The following is a 20,877-nucleotide window of genomic DNA, read 5'->3' as shown; positions in this document are numbered from 1 at the left end:
GCTTTGCAAAAGTTACCCTGGGACTTGATTTGGGGTTGGGAGAAAATTGCTGACTTTTATTGTACCTGAAGAATTTCTTTGAATCCCAGTGGTAACCCTGGGTAGATTTTCTCTTTCCAGAATAAATGTGTAGGAATAAAATAGGATTGCTGTTGGTATTTTTCATTTATCTCTCTTTGTTTCTTATAACATAATCATAATATTGATTTGTTTTTTAATTTAAAATTTCTCATTATTTTAATGGGTTAATGAGTAGAAATCAGTTTGTTTCTTACCTTTAGCCATTTTTTGCTTTCCACTCTTACAATATATACTGTTGTGGAACATTTCTGTGTGTTTTCTGATGATCACATTTTGCTGCTAGAGATAATAATCATAGGTTACACAGCAGTGGCATGTACAAGGTTAATATAAGAACAGAGGCTCTGTTACTTTAGGCACTGTACAGGGGAAAAAAGGATTTCAAGCATATTGTCCTCTCCATGAGATGGTCAGCCTCACCAGAGCCATGAGAAGATTCCATAAATACTGATCATGTCTGCTGTCGTGCTTCTGCATGTTTTTCCCTCTACAGAAATACCAACCAAAACACTGCCACCAGCAATATCAGGGACAGCAAGACAGCATGGATCTTCCTGGTGTTCATAAATACTGAGTTCAAACCTTGTGTTTGCCTAGGCTCAGTAAGAGGGCTCTCCCTGTTCCTTGTATATTTTGTTGTATTTTTTATACTTGCTGATCCCCACAGCTTCTGACAACCTGTCAGCCTGATGTGTCTGTCAAGTCTGTGTATGCACTCCTCAGGTACTCACACAGAGATCCTCTCCCTGTGTTGAAAGGCAGAGCTTTTCAGTGTACAATAGTATTGCAAAGAAAGGAGCTAACGAAGCAAACTTCATGGAGATCAGGTATGGCACACTCAGTGCACTAAGATCTCCAGTCTTACTGAGAGTGTCACATTTCTTCAGGTCCAGGTCTAATTTGTAGATTTGATGGATGCTGTTGATACAAGATGGATCCAGTAGTAAGTATGCAGGATTTCCTCGAATACCCTGGGGTGCTCCCCCAAAATTTCCAAACCTAAAAGAGTCACTAAAATCACAGTTTGTGTCTTCAGTCTAAAATTAAAGCTGAAAAGAGGCGTACAAGGGCTCAGGCTGTCATTTCTGCTCCAGTTAGGTGGGTTTTATTCTTAATGGACCATTGCCTAAGGATCAGTTATGTCCTGACTGACAGTTCTTTTAACAGTTTTATAAAAAAAATCAAAGTCAACTTGTGTAAAACCTTTCTTTTAAGAGTTTTATCTTAGCATGCCAAGTTTGTCCTGTCCATTAAGGCTGTATGCACCTGCCACCACTATTTATGGAATTGTTACAAGGGTGATTGTGCTTTGTCTAATCGATGTAATTGAGTGAATTGAGTAATAACTAGGTGAAAAGTAAGGATTTTGAAAGCAATCTGTGTTTTCATCAAAGACCTCCAGCAGCTTTTATTGCTCATTTGTACCAGTTAAACTTCTTCCTTTTGCTTTTCATCACAGATACCCAAGTGTGACATTAACACTTCATTGGGCTAAAAAATTTCAACAAATGGGTACATTTTAATGCACTGAACAAAATACTGGCAAAAAGCAAAGATAGATAGTGCACCCTGAATTTGCCATGATGAAATGAAGGAACAATCAAAAGATGTTTTTAGTACCATTCAAAAAAGGCAATTTGCATCGCTCCTGAACTTGTGCCACTCAAGTTGGTCAACAACTCGTGTGGTGTTCACCAGAACAAATACTTTCTTTTCAGATTGAGATTTTTTATGTACATTTCTGGTGTGTAGATTCTACATAGGATTTATTTCTGCTTTGCTGGTAAACTGCAGCAGATTCTCAGGTTTCAAAATACACATGCCCTAAGAGTCTAGTTTCTGGAGATATGTTTAGTAGGAAAATTAAAGACCTTATTATATCTCCATGAGTAAACAAGCTGCTCATTGGATTTACAGGGGACAAGCATTAAAGATGCAAATATCCTGCTAATCTTAAACAGTAACGTGGGTAAACATGGAGTGCAATGTCACCTGCAAAATAAAACAAAACCCTAGCCCAGAGTTTCTACTGAAGACAGTAGTTTTGTCTCACTGTGTAAACTCTGGAGATTTTTTTCTCCATTTTGAATTATTCATTTATGACTTCAAGCAGAAAACATTTCTGTCTACTTTTTAGTAATATTTGAGATGTTTTTTGACCGACCTGAGCCAAATGCATGGAGTGTTTTTATTGTTCTGCATTGTATTATGTGGAGCAGAGAGTGATTTGATCCAGTGTCGATGATCTTAGTGTGGGAAATACTGAAATAATTCATGTTTCACTGGCAGCAGTAGATAATGTCCTGTCTCTATTATCTGCCATGTGCAATTTGTAAATACAATGCTAGAATTATGTTGGGGGAGAAGGAAAGAATTGTGTGCTGGTTGTAGAATTGTGTACCTCAGATTTCCCCATTCCGTCCGAGTAAATGAATTTTTGTCTTCCAGCAGAGCAATGATTTCCTGCCTGACTTTTGACCCCCATATTTTGCATCTTTCAAAATTTGTAACTTCTTTTCTTCTATTATTTTTTTCACAGCTTATAAATGGAGTTATGAATAGTGGCATTACTTGTTTCCCTTTCTAATACTTCTCTGCTGTTTCTCAGTTCTGCAGTTGTTGTTCAGCTCCCTTCTCTCTGATAGGTCTTTGTCCAAATGTATTTTCTACACCCAAAATGCCTTCCCATTTTCTTCTGCCTTATTCCTTTGAACTTTACAGTGTTTGAGCAGTGTTATTGTGGTTTATGCGACTGTAAGTATGGAGCAGCGCATTTATCCTAGCACACACCAGTAGCATTTACTAGGTTGATAATGCTCTTACAAATTCCTGCTGTGGTTACTGTTTTTCTCATGACTGATAATGATGCTGAATTATGCCCTTTTTTAATACTGAGGAGATGCAATAAAGTGAGTGAAACTCTTACTCAAAACACCTGATCCATCTGAGTGGCAATTGAGATGTTTTTTTCCTTTGGAATCACTGATACATGTAATGGCCACGAATTAATGACTGTATTTGTTGTCTTGTAAATTTTTACTATTTGAAGAGCATTTGCTGCATAAATACTACTGAATTAGCCATCTGCAGAGCTGTAATTATGGCAGACTTTAAAGCTTATTTAAACAGGGAACATGAAAATCTTTTCATTACACCTGCAAAAGCAGAAAACCACTGTAATCAGGGATTATGTCATGGCTTGAAAACAGATTTCTGACTTCTCTGATATGAAAAGAAACCTGGTTTTACATATATTAATTTATTTTTCCTCTATGTACTACTCATGAATTTTCTTCCATCTTTTTAATTAGGTTGATTTGTATACTCGCAGAGTTCTCTCTGTACCATACATCAGTCCCATTATGTTTGTGATCCAGTAAATATTATTATATTGTAATTTAACCCAGCATTAGTTGTCCTGAAGACAACACTTTTTCCAGGAAATAAAATTCCTTATGCTTCCCATGAATGTGCATGATATTTGCTGTGCAAAAAAAAAGTAGGCTTTTTTGTAAAATGACATTTATTTTAATATGTGTCCTTATTGGATGTTTTAGCCCATCTCACAGCAATTGTTCTGCTGACTGTAAAAGCCCTTTCACAGCTGTTCTGTGAGCTCAGTGCAGAGCTCTCATGCCAACCTCCAGCAAGTCTTGTGGTTAGGATGCAGCTCCACTCTGTGTCCCTTGCTGGCAAATCTTGCTTGGGTCTGCACTTACGGTGCTAAATAGGGCAAGAATGTTTAGTTCCAGAAAAAAAAAAATCATCTGTGATCTCAGGAAGCTGTACAAAGTATTAGATTCTGAATCGTTTATTGAACATGACAGAAATTTAATATTTTATACATTATTTTATCTTTATTATAAACAGTAGGACTGGTAACATTTTTTAGATCCAAGAAATATATGATTCCACATTTTTTGATCATGGCAGATAAGAACCACTCATGTATGGTTGAAATATTAGCCAAGAACACTTCTTGAACATGGGACAAAAATAAATGGAATTCATTTGGAAAATAGTTAATATGCAACATTCCCCCACTAAAATATTACCCAGGCAACAGAGCTTAGAAATGTGTTGATGAGATCATTAACAGGAAAATTACCTTACCTGGGACTTGAGAAAGGTGTTAATTTTGTGTGTGTACCTGCCATTGAAGGTAATAATGATGCCACTTTAGGCATTTCTTTAAGGATGGATTATGTATTATGACATAATCTTTTACCCCTCGTTAACTCTTACGATAATGACCTGTGGTAATTGTCTCATGTCACATGGCACGGAGTTATTTAGGGTGATAAACCCAGTCAGGATCAGAACTGGAGATCAAGGTCAGGCCAGTTTCCTGCCTTAAGCACTGGACACTGCATGCTGCTTTGTTTAGAAATGGGATTCCTCCTTAGGAAGAGGATGTTTTACATCATTTCTAAATAAAAAACTCCATGAAGCCATCAGAACATCAGCTGTGAGCCATTTGGAAATAATTTTATTAATTCACTTCCCTCAAGTTCTTCAAAATAGTAGCACATCTGCTTTGAATTTGAGTGTTTCAGACTGAGACATCCTTAAAAGACAGATAGTTTCCTCCAAATTATGCACACAAGCATATGTTTCCTTCACTTGAAAAGAAAGTGTAGCATAAATCATTCAAAGAACAACATGCCTACATTTGTTACCAACAGCTACATTATTTGAAATTTAACAAAAGAGTATTTCATATCAATTGCTGCCAGCAAATAACATTTTAAAATAGTTATATCAATTTTGTTCACTGCATAGTCACTCTTTTAAGTATAGATATAAGTTCTTGTTCTAAGGAACCACAGAAAAGAACCACTGAAAACGTATTGGTGGATTTTCAAGGAAGTTTTACATTTCCATGGGGTGTACATCATTCTCATCAACTGCATAGAGGGTTTAGAAGCTCTGTAGCAAAGACTCACAGTGGGTTCTGTGGCTTCTTCAGGAGTTTCTACATAAAGTTGATTAATTAATTTCTGTAAAACCCTAGAGAAAATAATGCTTAATTAGAGGACTGCTCTTTAGCAGTGATAAATAGTGATTTGCAGCTTCTGAAGAACTAATGCATCCTATTTGAAATTTTTTTGTTCCCCTTCTGTGTAATCTACAGCTTCTGTTGAAGGTGTAGATTGGATTCTCCTTACCTACTGATCTTGTTTACTCCAAAACAAGAAAGAAATCAGCTCCTAAAGTCAGCAAATTTTCACCAGGAGGAAAACTGTGAGTGCATGGTAATAGATATAGCACTGGCCAATAGATATTTTATTGAAGCCTGATTTACTCAAACTCAGTCTTTAAGATAGTCAAGCTTCTTAGCTCCATTATTCTTATTTGAGGCTGTTCCAGAACATCAGTTCTATTATGATCTGCTACTTGCCTCAAGTTGCCAGCTCCCATTTGTTTATGGTTATTATACATTGTACTAGACACTGTTTGCTATCAAAAGCAACAAAAATTAGGCCATGAAGTAATTACTGTTTATTTAACAAAAGTGAAAAGGTTTGGCTACAGGTTGTATAGATGAGATTCAGTATTTATTTTTTTTCTCAGCCATTGCAGGATACTGTCCTATTATCAGAAAATCAAGCTTAGCATTGTTAGCTATACTTTATGTCAATCTTTTCTGTTGGCAGAAATTATTTCACTATCAAAAGGATAGTTTCCTTACATATTTCAGAACAGAAATGAAAGCGAATGTGTACTGTGAATGTTGAGTTTTGGGCATAAAAAAAGTCCTCAAGCAACCTTTCTTGGTTTAAATTCTTTAATAAATAGACCTTTTGCTTTGTCTTTAGGATTCTGATTGCTCATACATGTGCTTTGGAATCTGGTATTGGTGCACTCAAGGCCCTCACAAAGATTTAAAGTTGTCAAGGTGCATCAAGCTGAAATTTATGCTAAAGTTAGGGTTAGGTTAGGCTTTAGTGATCCTTCAGCAAGAGATTAGTGTGTTTCAGGACAGTGCATCCCTTACCTTTAAAAGGGACTGTAATCAAAGAGAACTGTAGAGAAATAAAAGATAATGGATCTTGTAACCCGCTATTCTTCCAATTTGGCTTCTCTTTTTCCACTTGTTTATTTGGCAGGCAGTCAAGCCAAGCCAAGCATTGAGACACTTCAAAGAGCTGCCAAAATCAGGATTAATTTTTTTAAGAAGACCTATTTAAAACTGACCTCTCAGAAATGTACTCAAACCTGGAATAATTACCTCCTTGTAGTCCCATGTCCCAACAGGATTCTGTTCATGCAGACTTACCACAACCTGCATTTGCCATAATTGACTCAATTAGAGGTGTCCTGTCTTTTATTATGCAAGATAAATTTGTATCTAGCAGGGAGTGAGTTTACCTGGTTTAGCACTGTCACATAACAGTGCCTTTGAAATGCCTTTCAGTTGGTTAGATTTTATTTCAGTTTGATATCTAGATTACCTGCAGCTTATCAACTGCTGATGACGTGCAAATACATCCCTTTCAGGCAGACACTCACCTCTGAGTGTACAAGGTTTTAAATGTATCACTTCCTGGAAAATATATTGGTAGAACAGTTTGCAGCCTGTAAATGAGAGTACTAAGGGAAGGCAGCTGATGGCTCTTTAAAAAATGAGAGGATGTGCAGGAAACAAAAGTTAGGAACAGCATATTACAAGTAGAAGATCCTTAAAAATGATGTGCTGGGTTTGTGGGGACTTAGGGCAGTGAAGGAATGGTGACATTTACAGCTGAGTTGCCCTGAATGATTGGCTGCCACATCCCCCTCTTCCCTGGCCATGTGTGAGTTGTTCCATCCCATGGCCCCACAGCCCGTGACTTCCAGCGTTCGGTCCAGCAGGGAACAAGCATTGTAGGAAATAAAGGAGTTTCTTCTGGATCAGCTTTAATGACATGTAATGACAGTTCACCAGGGCGTATATTTTATCCTGATAAAAGTTAATCTTACATGGCCAGCAGCTGTAATTTTATAATTATAAACCTTCTGCCACAATAGTGCTGTGAAATAAAATAGGTAAGATAACAAAAACTGCATGTGGGTGTCAAAAAGGTTTAAAAAATAAGAAGAGAGGAAAGGAGAAGAACCACTGGAGATCAAAAGGATAAGGGGCCCAGAGGAAGAAGGAAAACTTCTGTATGTTCACCATAAAATTTCTGAGGTGCAACTTGTGTAAATAAACCAGTATAAATCAACCTGTGCTGTTCCCAGAGAAGAAGAATTTTTGATATTTTTATGTCCTACAATAAATAACCACCATGTGGAAGTGGAAGTCCCAATATGTAAATATTGTTAATAGAGTGCATTTACTTATTTACCATGGTCTTACATTTACCATGTCTTACAAACACGAATGAAAACAGACTCCTAAATGTAAGAAAAGTGCATTCAAAATTGAACAGTATCAGGAGAAAGGGAAATTCAGAGAATCCTTGTTCTGGTGTGCTTTTTTTATTTTTTTTTTTCTTGGAGAATACAAGAAAAAACAATTTAGGAAATTACGAAATTGAGTTTGTGAGGATGCCGAAGTGAGGATGCACATTGTGTTATAACTGGAATAGACAGAGGCTGCCCGTAGCATTTATCGCTAAACAATTCTACTGTGATTCCACAGAGAAAACCTGCAGTCATTTCATGTGGGACAGTAGACTTACAATCATGTCCTAATGATTGAATAGTTACTTTTCAAAATCTCTAACATGGGCTCTTAGATAGGAGTTTGTTTGTAAGTGCCTGAATAATTCATCTTGTGTTGTACATTACCTACAGACAAAATTTTCTTGTAAGCTAAAAAATCGTTTTTTGTGACAAGAATAATGTGGTAATCTAGTTTCATCTTGTACTGTCCAGTTGCTCCAATATTGAAGTTGTATTAAAGTCAGTATATTTTTAGTGTGATCTGTCATTCAAGAATTTGTCAAATTCCTTCTGGTGGGTGTGACGGTACCTCCTTATTTGTGGTTATGTAGAACAGCATTTAATGGCATTATTTTGATCAGTAATGCTTATGTTCCTAGGCCTGCCAAGGCCTCATAAAAATTATAGAAGAGGCTCTGTTTATAGTTTCTTTACTTTGCTAAGGCTGTTTTGTTTGTAGCCCTTTTATATCTTTCAGTGGTACTGCCTGAAGTTATTAATTGGGTTTCCTACTTGAGTGCTACACTTTTCAGGTTACTGGGATGTGTCGTAGAAACAAGCTCGTTAAGATGAATGATGTGTGTTGTAATTTCATTAGTGTCATCAATAATGTATTGCAGTTTTTCTGTTTAGGAGTGTCTTTTTGTTTTGTAGGGGTCAGGCTGACTCTGTGAATTATATTTATAAGATCAAAATAGTTAAAGATGAAGGTAGATACTTAAGCAATTAGGTCAGAGGCTGGAATTGTTTTAGAGGTGTAGGCTACAAAACCAATTTGTGTTAAGGAATGTTTAAGTAATTGAATTTCACAGTGTAAATTAAAGTTTCTTGTTATCATTCTGCATGTTGTGGGCGCATGGTGATACCTTGTGTCAATGAAATGGCTGGGTTTTATTTTGCAGTCCATGTGTAATCTTTAATGAAAACACTTTCCTGACTTGTAAAGGCTTGGAAGTAATAAACTGAACTGACCATTTTTTTCATTTGATGGATAAGGGGGATGATGATCCCTTCAACAGGGATAAGAAGTAAACTTGTATAAATTGACTCTCATGAACATGCATAAAGAGAGAAATAATTTTATGTGACAAAGGGGTGGCATGGCTTGCCAAGCAAAGGTAAGTAATTGGAAAATACAAGATCCCAGTGAGAACTCCTAGCAGAAAATTTGAAAAAAAGGGGGGCTGTATTATGTTACTTACTGTTGTTTGCATACATAAAAATAAAAATTAGGTTCTGTTATACTATGTAATCAGCTATTCTGAAGTCATATTACTATTTCAGAAGTTAAGATATTATTTTAAAATTATGACAGTGGACTGCTTGTCTCTTTCATTCATCAAACAGCTCAGATTTTCTCATCAGACACTAATTTGCCCTGCATTCAGGTGGGGTGGACTAGGAATACTTGTTTTCACTAGGATCACCTGCCTGTGGATTTACTGTGGAACCAACACCGATTCCAAAATCACAGAAGTAGATTTAAACTGTATTAACACCCTTATATGTCAGGTTAAACCATCTTTTTAGCTTGTGTGCCTTGTTTAGAGCACATTTGAAGACAGGACATGAGATCTGTTCCTATTCACCACAAACATTGTCTCAGCAGTCCCCGAATGTTCCAATGTTCAGGCCATCCTGTCTTTAGGGTCTAGTTTCTGGCGCTTAGTGGCAGTTTCTGAGTTAGTGCTGCTCTGCTGATGGTTGCTGTCTTATGATATTGCTATAAGTTGACATAAAGGAATAAAGGGATCCTAACACAGTCCAGGGCACCAGTGTTGTAGGCGTTTGGAGTAGAATTCCAGCTCAGTCAAACTCTCCCAGCCACCAGCAACCAGATCTCTCCTGAGGGTAGAAAGAAACGTGATTATCTCTAGCACTGTCCTTGCTGTTGGAGGTGCTTGAGGGGCTGTGAGCAGGCTTCTTTCTCCCTGTGAACTACAGGAACTATAGAGGAGAGTTCTTCAAAAGCCTGGTTCGGCTTGCACTGATCTCAGCAGGAGTCCCTGAACTGAGGGAGCAAAATCAATCCCTGCTTTGAAAAATGCAGTGTTTCCCATATCTATGCCTATCCTTAAAAACCAACCAACCAAGAATTTATCTGGGTCTCAACATACACAGTTTTCATTTACTGTATCACAGAGACTGCTTTGGGACAGTCCATGAGATAACTTAAGTCAGCTTTGAGCATGAGCTCCACCATAGCTAGGGAACAGTAGCATCAGCTCAGAGCTAAGGAAGCAGGGAGTTGTCCAGTGGCTGCTGCAGTGCAAGCTGAGGAAGTTATTGCCACATCTGCCTGTTTCTGCACTCTTGGTGCAGGTTTCTGTCCCCACTGAGCTGTTCTTGCATGCACTCCTAACCTGTTTCAGGCTAAGTGGTCTATATCAGTGATGACCTATTGTTTAAACTGTTTCTGCTGCAGTGTTGGATTCAAACCCTTTCCCTCCTCTGTTTAGAACTCCAATGTATTGCATTGCAGACCCCTTGAACTGTCTGGATGTATTGCTGTCAGGGGATGAAAAACTTACCGTTCCTTCTGCACACTGCTGGGTTTGGATGTATACCCAATATTGGGGGGCAGAAACATACACTGAAAAATTTCCTTATGAGGACAGGAGTTATTTCACATCTTTGAAAAGCATTGATTCTCATACAAAACATTTTTTAAAACTGAAAAACATGGCAGAAGATTGTAGGTGTTCTGTGTTGTCATTTACTGGGCTACTTTGTTACCTTTCCCCCCGGCAGACTGGCAATTAGGTGATTCATAGAATGATAAGATACACTTCGGTGTTCGTCTGTCTCATGTAAATAAACTTGGCAGTTTTATTACTAATTTGGAGTTGCCATTTGGCATGTTCTGTGGTGCCATTAGGTTACTAACAAAGTGTGTGGGTTGTCCTGGTTCTTGCTGGATTCTCCATGAAACAGCTTCTCCCCTGCCCTGACACCTGTCCTGTATTTAAGGATAAGGTCCTGCACCAAATCACTCTTGCTTTCCTGTTTCAAATTTCACTCATTTACGTTTACAGTCAAAGGAGCTCCTGGGTAGAGATTTATGATATTTATGTGCTCTTCTAATTAGTATAATGATTACACCTGTTTTTGGATAGCATTTATAGTCTGCTTCAAAGAGTCTCATTAAAATCACTGACTAGCTTTGAATCCTGAGCCTTCCACACCTCATACAAGTAACATTTCCAAGGGATCACACAATACTCTTGCATCTGTTTTTCTACAAACCATTAAAAATTTTTGCAGATATTATTAGAAACACAGATTTTGTTTCACAAGGGTTTAGCTGTGTGTGCTCCTTGTTTTCTTCCTTCAGTATGGGACATTAAAGATAGGTTACTCTTGTTCTGATCCCACAAAGGATTATTGATGAAGTAAAGTCTCTGCTGAAGGCAAGGAGACTTTTACCATTGACTTCAATGCAGCTGGAATTTCACCTCTGAAGTGTGAAATAAATAACATGAGAAGACAGGAAAAACAAAAACAGAACCAAACCTGTGCTGAGGGTTCACAGCAATAACCAAACTTTTTTTAGAGGGGAATAAATGGAATCCATCTGAGACACAAAATCCTTCATGAGGGGTGTGATAGGTCTAGGCTCATGCTTTTGAATAAAATCTTGAATGGTCAAAGAGGAATGTGAGATTTCTTTGATGGATTTAGTGACTACTCCAATATAAGTACATGCAGTTCAGTGAATAGGTTCAGTTTATAAAGGCATAATAAATATGCATTTGCCTCTCGCTCTGTCACAGGTCAACTTTACTGTGCACAATATGTATCATCTGTAAGCTGTGGCTGATACTTGCAGGGTTTCTTGATGGCATCTGATGGATTATTTTTGAGTAGGAAGCTTACCATTCTCTCCATTGTTCTCTTTCAGAAATATTCTTTACAGACTGGATGACAGGACCAGCCAGTTTTCAGTACTGCTGGAGGCACTGGAGCACTGCAAACTACATCAGTCAAACGAGACCATTCAAGCAGCCTTGTCAGAGGTTCTGAACAGCATCAATTCAGCTCAGGTTTATTTCAAAGCAGGACTTGATGTGTTTGAGACCACCTTAGCTGGAAAGAAATGAGAGGATTCTCTGTGTTCCAAGACATTTGTTTACAACTTGCTAAACAAAAGTTCAACTTGGACCAGAATTGCTCTGAGGATCAAAGTTTTTCTTCAGCTGGCGCTTAAAGGTACTGCAACACGTGGTTTAAGAAATGTAAAACAGTATTTTGCACTGTTCACAGTATGTCTCAAATGTCTGTTCCTGAATGTATAAAACATAAAGAGAGGGAGTAACACTTCAGAGATGATTTTTGGAAGGACATCTGCTGTATTTTTGTATGTAGAATACATTTTTATGACTAAGAGCTCAATCTTGCAAAGTACCAGGCACGTCCTGCGATGTGCTGAAGCCCTGGTTCTGAGACACCCCAGATGTGCACCCAGGGGAGATTTCCATTTCCTCTGTCAGAAAAATCTGACTCAAGTTTCCTAAGGTCTTCAGCAAGCTCATCTTCTTCCTTACTCCGTTCAGAGTAAGTAGTTGAAGGATGTGGTATTTCCATGGGTATCCAGCACCGGAGTGGAAATGCACAAAACACCTTTACTCCTGTGGAACAATAAATACCTCAGTTCTGAGAATACAGATAAACTTTGATTATTCCATTTCTGTATGAAAATAAAGAGTTGTTTTCTCTAATGTTTCTTGGAGAGGAAATTTTTGTGATGATTTCAGATTATTTGAAGTGTATGAATCAGTAGTTACACTTGCACAAAAATGCTTTGAATATTTATGTTAAATAAAAGAATTGCCTAGTCTTACAAGGCTACAAGCCTTACAAACTTTCATCAAACATTCCTGAAACATCCCACTTCATGGTCTCTAAATTTCCAGAGAGCTGTAAATAAAAACAAGACCTCCAAATCCTGGGAAAATTTTTGGGATTCCATCACTCTTTGCCACACCACCCACTATTCCAGGCTGGCTCATTCCATCAGGCCTGGCATGTAGGACCTGGATTGTTGTCAAAAAACCACAAGGAAGACATAAATCCATTCCCTGCTGTAGAACCAGGAATTCAAGTGTGCAGGCACAAGCTGGTGAGGCATATTGCAGGGCTAAAACTCAAATCTGTTTTCCATTGGTGGAAGGTTCTAATCACACCATTGCCTGTTAGCCAAAGTAATCTGTGAGTGAAAGGATCAGGAGGTTCAGTGTCCTCTGAGGGGATGCTATATATGTTTGAGAACTGCAGGTCTTAGTAATAGAAACAGTTAAAATTGTTAAGCCCTTTTTGGGTTTTACAGTCTCAAATGATTCTAAGTTTAGAGCTTAAATAATTAATTTTATATAGATACTTAGGATTTAAATATAATTTATTTGATGGAAATGTTAAATGCATTGTTACCCTGTTTGCCATGGAAACATTACAGGATCATTTCAGGTTGTAATAAAAATGGAAAAAGTCTCTGTATTAATGTTTAAAAATTGCCTTCAGGAAAATTTCTGAGTGCACAATTTGGTGAAAAACTTTTTAAACTTCACATAGCAAGAAATGAGTTGTTTACAGATCTGGGTTTCTGTTTCCAAAGTCCTTGGCAAAGGGGCCTCTCCAAGCAATGGCCCAGGACTGTGTACATACAACACATGGTGTTGCTACATTTCTTCATAAGTTATGACTGAATAGTGGGCAAAAGCCCCCCGGGCCTGACCAGAGGCAGAGCTGTGCATTTGTACAGCAGCCTCTGCAGTGGGAATTTGTTCAGCACCAGTCAGTGGGACTGCATGGACTCAGACATTATTATCTCTAGCTTTCCTTGGCATATGATTAGCAAAAGTTGATGATGATTCCTTTGCTAATGCTGGCACCAGTTCTGTTTAGTGCAGAGAGAATTTGACTTGTGGAGAGTAACATTGTTTATGATGTTGGTTCATCCCCTTGTTTTCATAGTTTTAATTATGGTAAGATTTAAGTGGTTGAATTGTATGTTTATTTTGGGGACTTGGGGATGTACTGTGGATGCTACACTTGAATTATATTTGTAACAGGGACCACTCTTCTAACAGTTCATTTAGTGACATATTTTCTTTAGAGTGCTGTGATTCGATGGTGTTAAATGATGGTCAGGTGCCATTAGGAGACCAAAAATAGAGATTAACATCTTCTTTAACTCTACCAGGTGAATTTAATAATGGCTTCCTCATCCTTAGAATGTTCCACCAAACCCATCTCTAATGCAACCAAAGTGTACTCAGCAAAGTCAGTGAAATCTGGTGGGAGCAATATCCCTCATGTATGATTTCTCAACCCTGTAATCCCTAACTAAAATACTTATCTTGTTTTCTCACTAATGCCCTTCTGTAACCACTTTTAAAATAGCAGACTTTAAAGTACTCCACTAGAAAGTCACTGCTATTGTAAATGTCTGTCTATTCTAGGACAATCAGATGTTCTTGTTGGTGAGATGAATCAGATGAGCTATTTAGGGACTTAAATGCATTGATTTCAATGTCATCTCACACTTGCAGATCTTTTGTAGGCTTTTATTTCAATGTTCAGATCTTACATGTAAGTGAGTGCTCAGTGATAATATTTGTACCATTATGGCTTTCAAAAAAAAAGCACTTTTGAGCCACATCCTTCCATTGATTTTTAAATCCTACCTATTGACTTCAAAAAATTTATAGCAAGTTAAGGTCCTAAGTACCTGATGTGCTTCTAACATAGGGTTTTTGCCCAACCAGCTGTGGAACATCAGCTAAAGGAAGGAGTTAGTAAATCAGAACAGCTTACCCAGACTGAGTTCATTCCTATGTTGTACTGGAATAAACAGAGTGCCCTTAAAGGCAGAAGTACGTTTGCAAATTGCCTGAATGATACTAAAAATGTGTTAGCTTTCCAGAAACATCAATTGCAAGAGACACTATAACAAATGCATTGATTGCTACTTAATCTAGAGTCATGCTCACAGTGACCAGAAAATCCCTGCAGCCTGCAATATTTGTATGTCGAGACAGTTGATAATAAAAAGCCAATAAAGTTTTATTAGTATGTATTTTAAAGAGTCCATAAAAAAGCTAAAGTACAATCAAGTCAGATGAATAAAAAGTACATGGGAGCTGGGTTTTGAGTACTAACCTTAAAAAAGGCAGTGAATTGTTTTTATCATCCAAGAAAAAAGAGTACCTGTGTGAATATGCAAACACACAAATGCCTTGTATTTTCAATATTAATTTACTTGCAGTGATATGATACATCTACATAAACATAGGTGTAAATAATGACTACATGAGAAAATTAGCAAACCCTTTGCACTACCTCACTTACCTTTTAGGAAAATATTTCAGTCTAGAGATGTGAAAAGAGGCACTGCAGCTGACCTCAGTTCTTGCAGCTGCAGGGGGAAAGGTTAAATCTCAGGTATTACAGAAGGAACAACTGGAGGTTCCAACCTCCCTGTTCAAGCAGGGTCACCTAAAAACAGCCTCCCCGGGGCAGCTGTGTTCAGATTACTTTTGAGTACCTTCCAGGGATAAAGATTCCACAGCCTGTCTGGGCAATCTGTGCCAGTGCATGGTTACCCTCACGGAGAACGTGTTTCATTCTTCTGTAGAAACAGTTCCTCCAACTTTCTCCCTGTATTTCTAAGTTGTTAAGTCATTGTAATTAGTTCAATTGCAAACATTCAAAAGGTAACCATAATTTCATTTAGTGAAAACTCTCAGCCAAGGTCTCTAGGATTTCACAGTTACATGTTGGAAAGTTTGTATGAGATTTGTCCTTCAAGCCATGGAGTTTAAGTCATAGAAACTAATGTCCTTATCTTTTGAGGTCTTTTGTACAGTCCCTGGTCCCCAATCCTGGGATTTCTCTGTACTTCAGGAGGCTGATGGAGAACAAGAGATGCATTAGAAAATGCAGGGAGGGAAATCACTCATCAGCACGTGTAGCTGTGTGCTATAAATGCATCTACTTTACCCAGACTTTGGGGGCTCAGTATGGCTTGTGTTGAGTGGAAAGAAAAGTAAGATAATTCTATGGCTCGTTCTGGCTTTAAAAGAGTCAAATGCTGTAAGCAATGTTATGTCTGGTCTGTGTTTTCCAAGGAGCAGTGAAGATCTCCCTGCCAGGCCCTGTGCTGGGAGCTGTTATCTGTGCCACTCAGAAGTGGGCACCTCTGGCATCGTGGTGTGCTTTGTCGCTATCTCAGGAAACAAGCACAGTGTGGAAGATGTTCCTTCCCTTTGGCACTCTGTAACATTTTAGCAGTGTCACACCAGTCCCAGAAAAGTGAGTGATAGAAACAAATCTCATTTTAAATGCCTTGGACCTGAGTTTGGGAAAGAGTTAGCCTTGTACAGCACTCTTGGTGTTCAAAACAAAGTAAAGTGTCTTCTTTTGGGGCTCTGAATCTACAGAATTTGAGACAAGAGTCTCCAGTAGCACAAGTAAATGTCTCAAATATAGAATACAAAAATATTTATGGTCTATTAAATGTTATAATAATGATAACAATTTCTTGGATACCAATGCAGTGATAGTTTTGGGTGGATTTAACCATCTGGCTGTTTTCTCTCCCTCTAACACCATCTTCTCCAATCTCCTGCATTCAGCTTCTCTAACATCTTTTTGTAATGTGATGATTTTTCCCATCCCTCACCACCTTTCTCAGCCATTCCCCCTGGTTTTCTGTCTCCATTCTGCTTCCTTATCACTTCTTAAGCTCCCCTTTAATTTGCCAACCACCAAGTTAATCCCCCTCTTTTCTCTCTCTGATCTCAGTCATGCCTTTTGTTCCCCTTTCAGTTCTCAACTCACCTCCCTCAAGTTTAAATTATTATTCCTGGTACAGCTGACCATAATAAAGAGCTGAAAGTGGTGGAAAAGTCCTGCTCAGATCCAAATGGATAAAGTGTTAGGAGACATCATCTGTTAAATTCAAAGTATTCACTTCTGAGTACATGCGAGCAGCAGGTTTTCAGTTATAGCTTGACTGAATGGAAGCAGATTTTTTTCCTATCTTCTTTCTCTCTAATGTCTGGACCAGGAAATTCCCTCAAAAGTAGCAGTGTAGCCGGGTGATAATCTTGAAAGTTTTGAAACAAACTTTTGAAGTTTATTTGAATCCAATTCTGCAGTTGGATGAATAAGAAATTATAGACAAAGAATCAGAATTGGTGCTACCTACTACCTGTCTACAAAATAAAACAGGCAGTATCTAGGCACAGAATTTCTCTGACCTTGCAGGTACCATCCAGCATTTGCTAGATGATGGCTACATACCAAACTTACGTGTGTAATTATGCTGTCCTGCAGTGTTTTACATTTTTAAGGATGATTCAAGCCCTGTGCACAAACCTGTACTTGAACATGCACATTTGAGCCTAGGAAGTGCCTAAGAATAATGAATACTCATCTGGGAAGCAAAGGCTTTAAAAATACCTAAATTAGACTGTATGTTTACTAAAATGATGTTGCTGTTAAGCCTTTGGATTTTTCTAATTATAATCCCACTGCCGCTGGTTCTTTCTACTGTTGCTCATACACACTTGTCATAGCTGGAGAAAATGTACACCTGTATGAATTTGCAAAAAAGATTATGTTGCCCCTCAGTCTTACTGACCTGGTCTGGTTTTTTGAGCAGGGTTGACTTTACCATAATTACTTACCAGGGTCCTATTCCATGTAAGCAAGGTCAGCAGAATTTGGCCACTATTAATGGAATTTCCAAAAAGATTCGGTATCAGAAGATCAATTATTTCTGTTTAGTCTGTTTTCTTTAATCTCTCAACATAGACTAAAGCAAGACTATGTATTTTTTTTTAATTGAGAGGAGTGTCTTGGTCAATGTTAAGTAAGCCCACAGCGCAGAATATAAATGTGTATGTACAAGTGATATAATCTAGAATTAACTTTATAGCTATTATAAATGTTGGCATGGGTTAATGCAGACATACTTTTATAAATTTTGCAGGTTGAAATTAATACAAGGGCTTAATTTAAGAAATTTAATCAGAATAAAGGCATAGAACAACAGTTTTGCTGTGTAAATATAGTATATGCTTCCTCATCTGCCTAATCCATTTGGTTAAAAAAGATGAGCATTTTATTTAAGCTACTTCTCTCTGATTTATTTTCCAGCAAGCCTTTGAAAATGAAATCTTGGTCTTTATTTTTCTTTTAAACGTGTTCTGGCTTTAATGTTTATGGAACACTTCTCAAGTGTTCAGACAGTGTAACACCACCTGGTCTGATCACTGCTGCATTATTTGATAGGATTGAGTGGAATTTCAAAGCATGGTCTTTGGGAGAGGGTCCTTTACTGACTGTTACTGTGTTTGATATTTTATACCAGAGTGGCTGCTTTACCATGCAGTGCTGTAGGTGTGCAGTGTGATGCTTTGAGGCACTTATTTAAGAGAATTTATTTTTCAGTCGTTTTGCAGAGACCTGTTAATTTTCCCTCATTTGAAGCTGTACTCCCCTGACCATGCTGCTGACAGAGCAATGCAGTACCAAGTGCTGTTAGCACCTGCTACGAGCCCTTACTGCAGGTGGCATGTCGAGGGTTTGTCTGAGCTCTAAGTACATTTCCAGTTTTTAATTAGTGTCCTTGTAGCCTCACTTGGGTTTTGTGTAGCTCACTCTTGATGCTGGTGTGAATGACCCCAAGGAGAGGTGGACGGGTCTGACTTTTGGGTGAACTTGCTAAAGAAGCTGCTGATGCCCCTATCCTTAAAAAAAAGTGAATAAAATACTTGGCAAGGACTTCCCAAGCTTTTGGTGTTTTCATCCTGTACACTGAGGATTCCGAAATAGTTTTGGATACTGTTTGTTTTTTTCATGCAGTCTCATTTCATGTTCTCAACAGCTGAAACATCTTATAGTCTGTGAATCCACTAGAGGGGAAATAAGGAGATCATTAATATTTCATCCTCAGAGCAAATAAGATGAACACAAATTCCTTGTGTTTTCCATTTGCAGTTTACGTGAGTTAATATGCAACATACTCTTATCCCACATTCTGTGATTTGGTATTCTGAGACAAATAGAAAACGAATGTGATTCCCTATCCAGAAGAACTATATTGAATTCAGGGAATGTTTCATGTCCAAGTATTTTAGCTGTTCACATACAGTGTGAGCAAGCACAAGTTAAGATACTTGAAACAGATACTTTTAGGGGTTTTAGTAAGGTGTGAAAAATAATAATTCTTCTGTGTAAGGCCAGATTTTAGCATTGCATTCATACCCAGGTGTGTGGTAATGTGTTGTGTGTCCTCATTGCTGCACCTGTGAGATTAATGCTCAAATGCTGTTATCAGTGTCCGTGCTGCTCTCAATACAAACTGGAATTTTTTAGTCTGCAGCACCTTGCAGAGTTTACCTACTCAGATGGAATATGCAAGTATTTCTGTCTTTTGTGTGCAGAAGAGCAGCTGTCAAGTTGTGTCACCTTTATCAAGCCTTGACATAGAATTTGAGATGCCTGAGTGATGACTCTGTCATTCCATCTACTTCTACATTTTCACGTAGCAAAATCACGTTGCCAAAAATGATAGCTAGTCAATGCAGAATATTAAGTAACTACTTTTTTCTATTGACAATGAAATAATATAAACTTGATGCAGTGATTTCTGGAAAGCAATAAATATCATGTTGTGTGGAAATGTGCAATGAAAGGTTGATTTTTATGACACTTTATACAATGTTGAGTCTGAATAAAACAGCTTATTTGCAAAATTAGTTTACTTTGTATCAATTTGTACTTTTATAACATAGTGCAATAAAAAGGGAACATTGGCCATTAATGTAAGTAGATTCTATATACTTTGATTAAGAAGCACATTTTATTTGTTTGTGCTCTGAATATGATTCTTGGAGTTTGTGAGAGTGTTTGTACAGAAGGCACTGTGGGCTGAAATTCAGTAAGAGGCATTTTGTGAAAGCACCGTGAGTTAGACAATGTTTTCTTCCATAGTGATATTGTTGCCAGAAATTAAACTGGAATATGCAGATGTGTATAATGTACATTGCACTGAATAGCTTAGAATTATATTCATTTGCTTTTTTGTTGTTTTTTTTCTTTCTTTTTTTATAATTGATTCTGCCAGTAAGCTGTAGCATATTTCTCTCAAGCTGCTGATTCAGTAATGGAGATCCCAGGGCATTAAAGCATAATGGGAACAAGGAAAAAGGCAAGGAAGGAAAAAAACAGCTAGACAGAACCTCAGAACCTGGGATGGAATAATTTGCTGACATGTAAACTTTGAATTATCCACATTTTTGGGCGCTGGTATATATAGAAAGCCCAGATATTCAGGTAATTGGTCTTTCAGGTGGGAAGAAATTGTCCCTCTATTTTTTTAAGAACATAGATTTTGAAAAGTAGTCAGAGACTTTGGGTCAAACTCACAGTATTCAGGGTAAGACTCCTAAAATATATAAAAGAAAGCTGCTGAACAGCCTCAATACTCTCTGAAGAAAGAAACCAATCCATTCTGAAAATCTTGATTGTATGTAATATTCTGATTATATGAAATTCAGATGATCAGGCTTTTTCCTGTGGTTCAGAGGTCCAGAGATTATAAAGTGGGTTTTATCTCAGGAAAATAGGAATTCCATTTTTTTGCTTATATTATATGAGAACTTGGAGGCTTTTGTGTACTTAAAATGCACTTGAGAGGTGTAATAGAATAGTGCCTTTGTAAAAGAATGTGTATTTCCAATTTTTATTTTCAATTTGTGTAGGGTTTTGGTTTTGAAACTGCTTTCCTGTTCACCATATTGAAAGGAAAAATGAATACCTTGTTGATATTTTCAATCATGGCTAGATAGTTAACCTCATTTGATAAATTAACTCCCTATAAAGTAGAGCTCTGACTGGAATATCTCATGTAATGTTAAAGACTAATTTGTGGAAGATGTTCCTTCAGGATATGTTTCCTTTAAGCCACGTAGACCTGTGCCATGAAAATAAAAGCCACCTGTATATCAACAATTTTAGATAAGTCCCTGATTTGCAATTCCTGCTGATAGATTTGTGGAAGTCAATACTAATGAAAAATGGCATTGAAAAAAACTGGTTTTGCCAGGGTACCAATATCTTCCTCTGTGGCTCTGATTA

At 37.6% G+C, this 20,877-nt stretch overlaps 1 protein-coding gene across 6 annotated transcripts in view; it reads left to right on the top strand.

Moving 5' to 3' along the window:
• NAALADL2 (N-acetylated alpha-linked acidic dipeptidase like 2) overlaps positions 1 to 19,496 on the top strand; it is a 421,863-nt gene extending 402,367 nt beyond the window's left edge. For all 6 annotated transcript variants that reach the window (XM_048314549.1, XM_048314548.1, XM_048314546.1 and 3 more), the window contains one exon: positions 11,633 to 19,496. In XM_048314549.1, the coding sequence (XP_048170506.1) occupies positions 11,633 to 11,831 (199 nt within the window). In that variant the 3' untranslated portion in view covers positions 11,832 to 19,496. The remainder of the gene's footprint in view (positions 1 to 11,632) is intronic.
• Positions 19,497 to 20,877: the final 1,381 nt, after the last annotated feature.

Source organism: Corvus hawaiiensis, chromosome 10 (assembly GCF_020740725.1).
Source record: "Corvus hawaiiensis isolate bCorHaw1 chromosome 10, bCorHaw1.pri.cur, whole genome shotgun sequence".
Taxonomy (NCBI): domain Eukaryota; kingdom Metazoa; phylum Chordata; class Aves; order Passeriformes; family Corvidae; genus Corvus; species Corvus hawaiiensis.
This window is presented reverse-complemented; position numbering and strand designations above follow the sequence as displayed.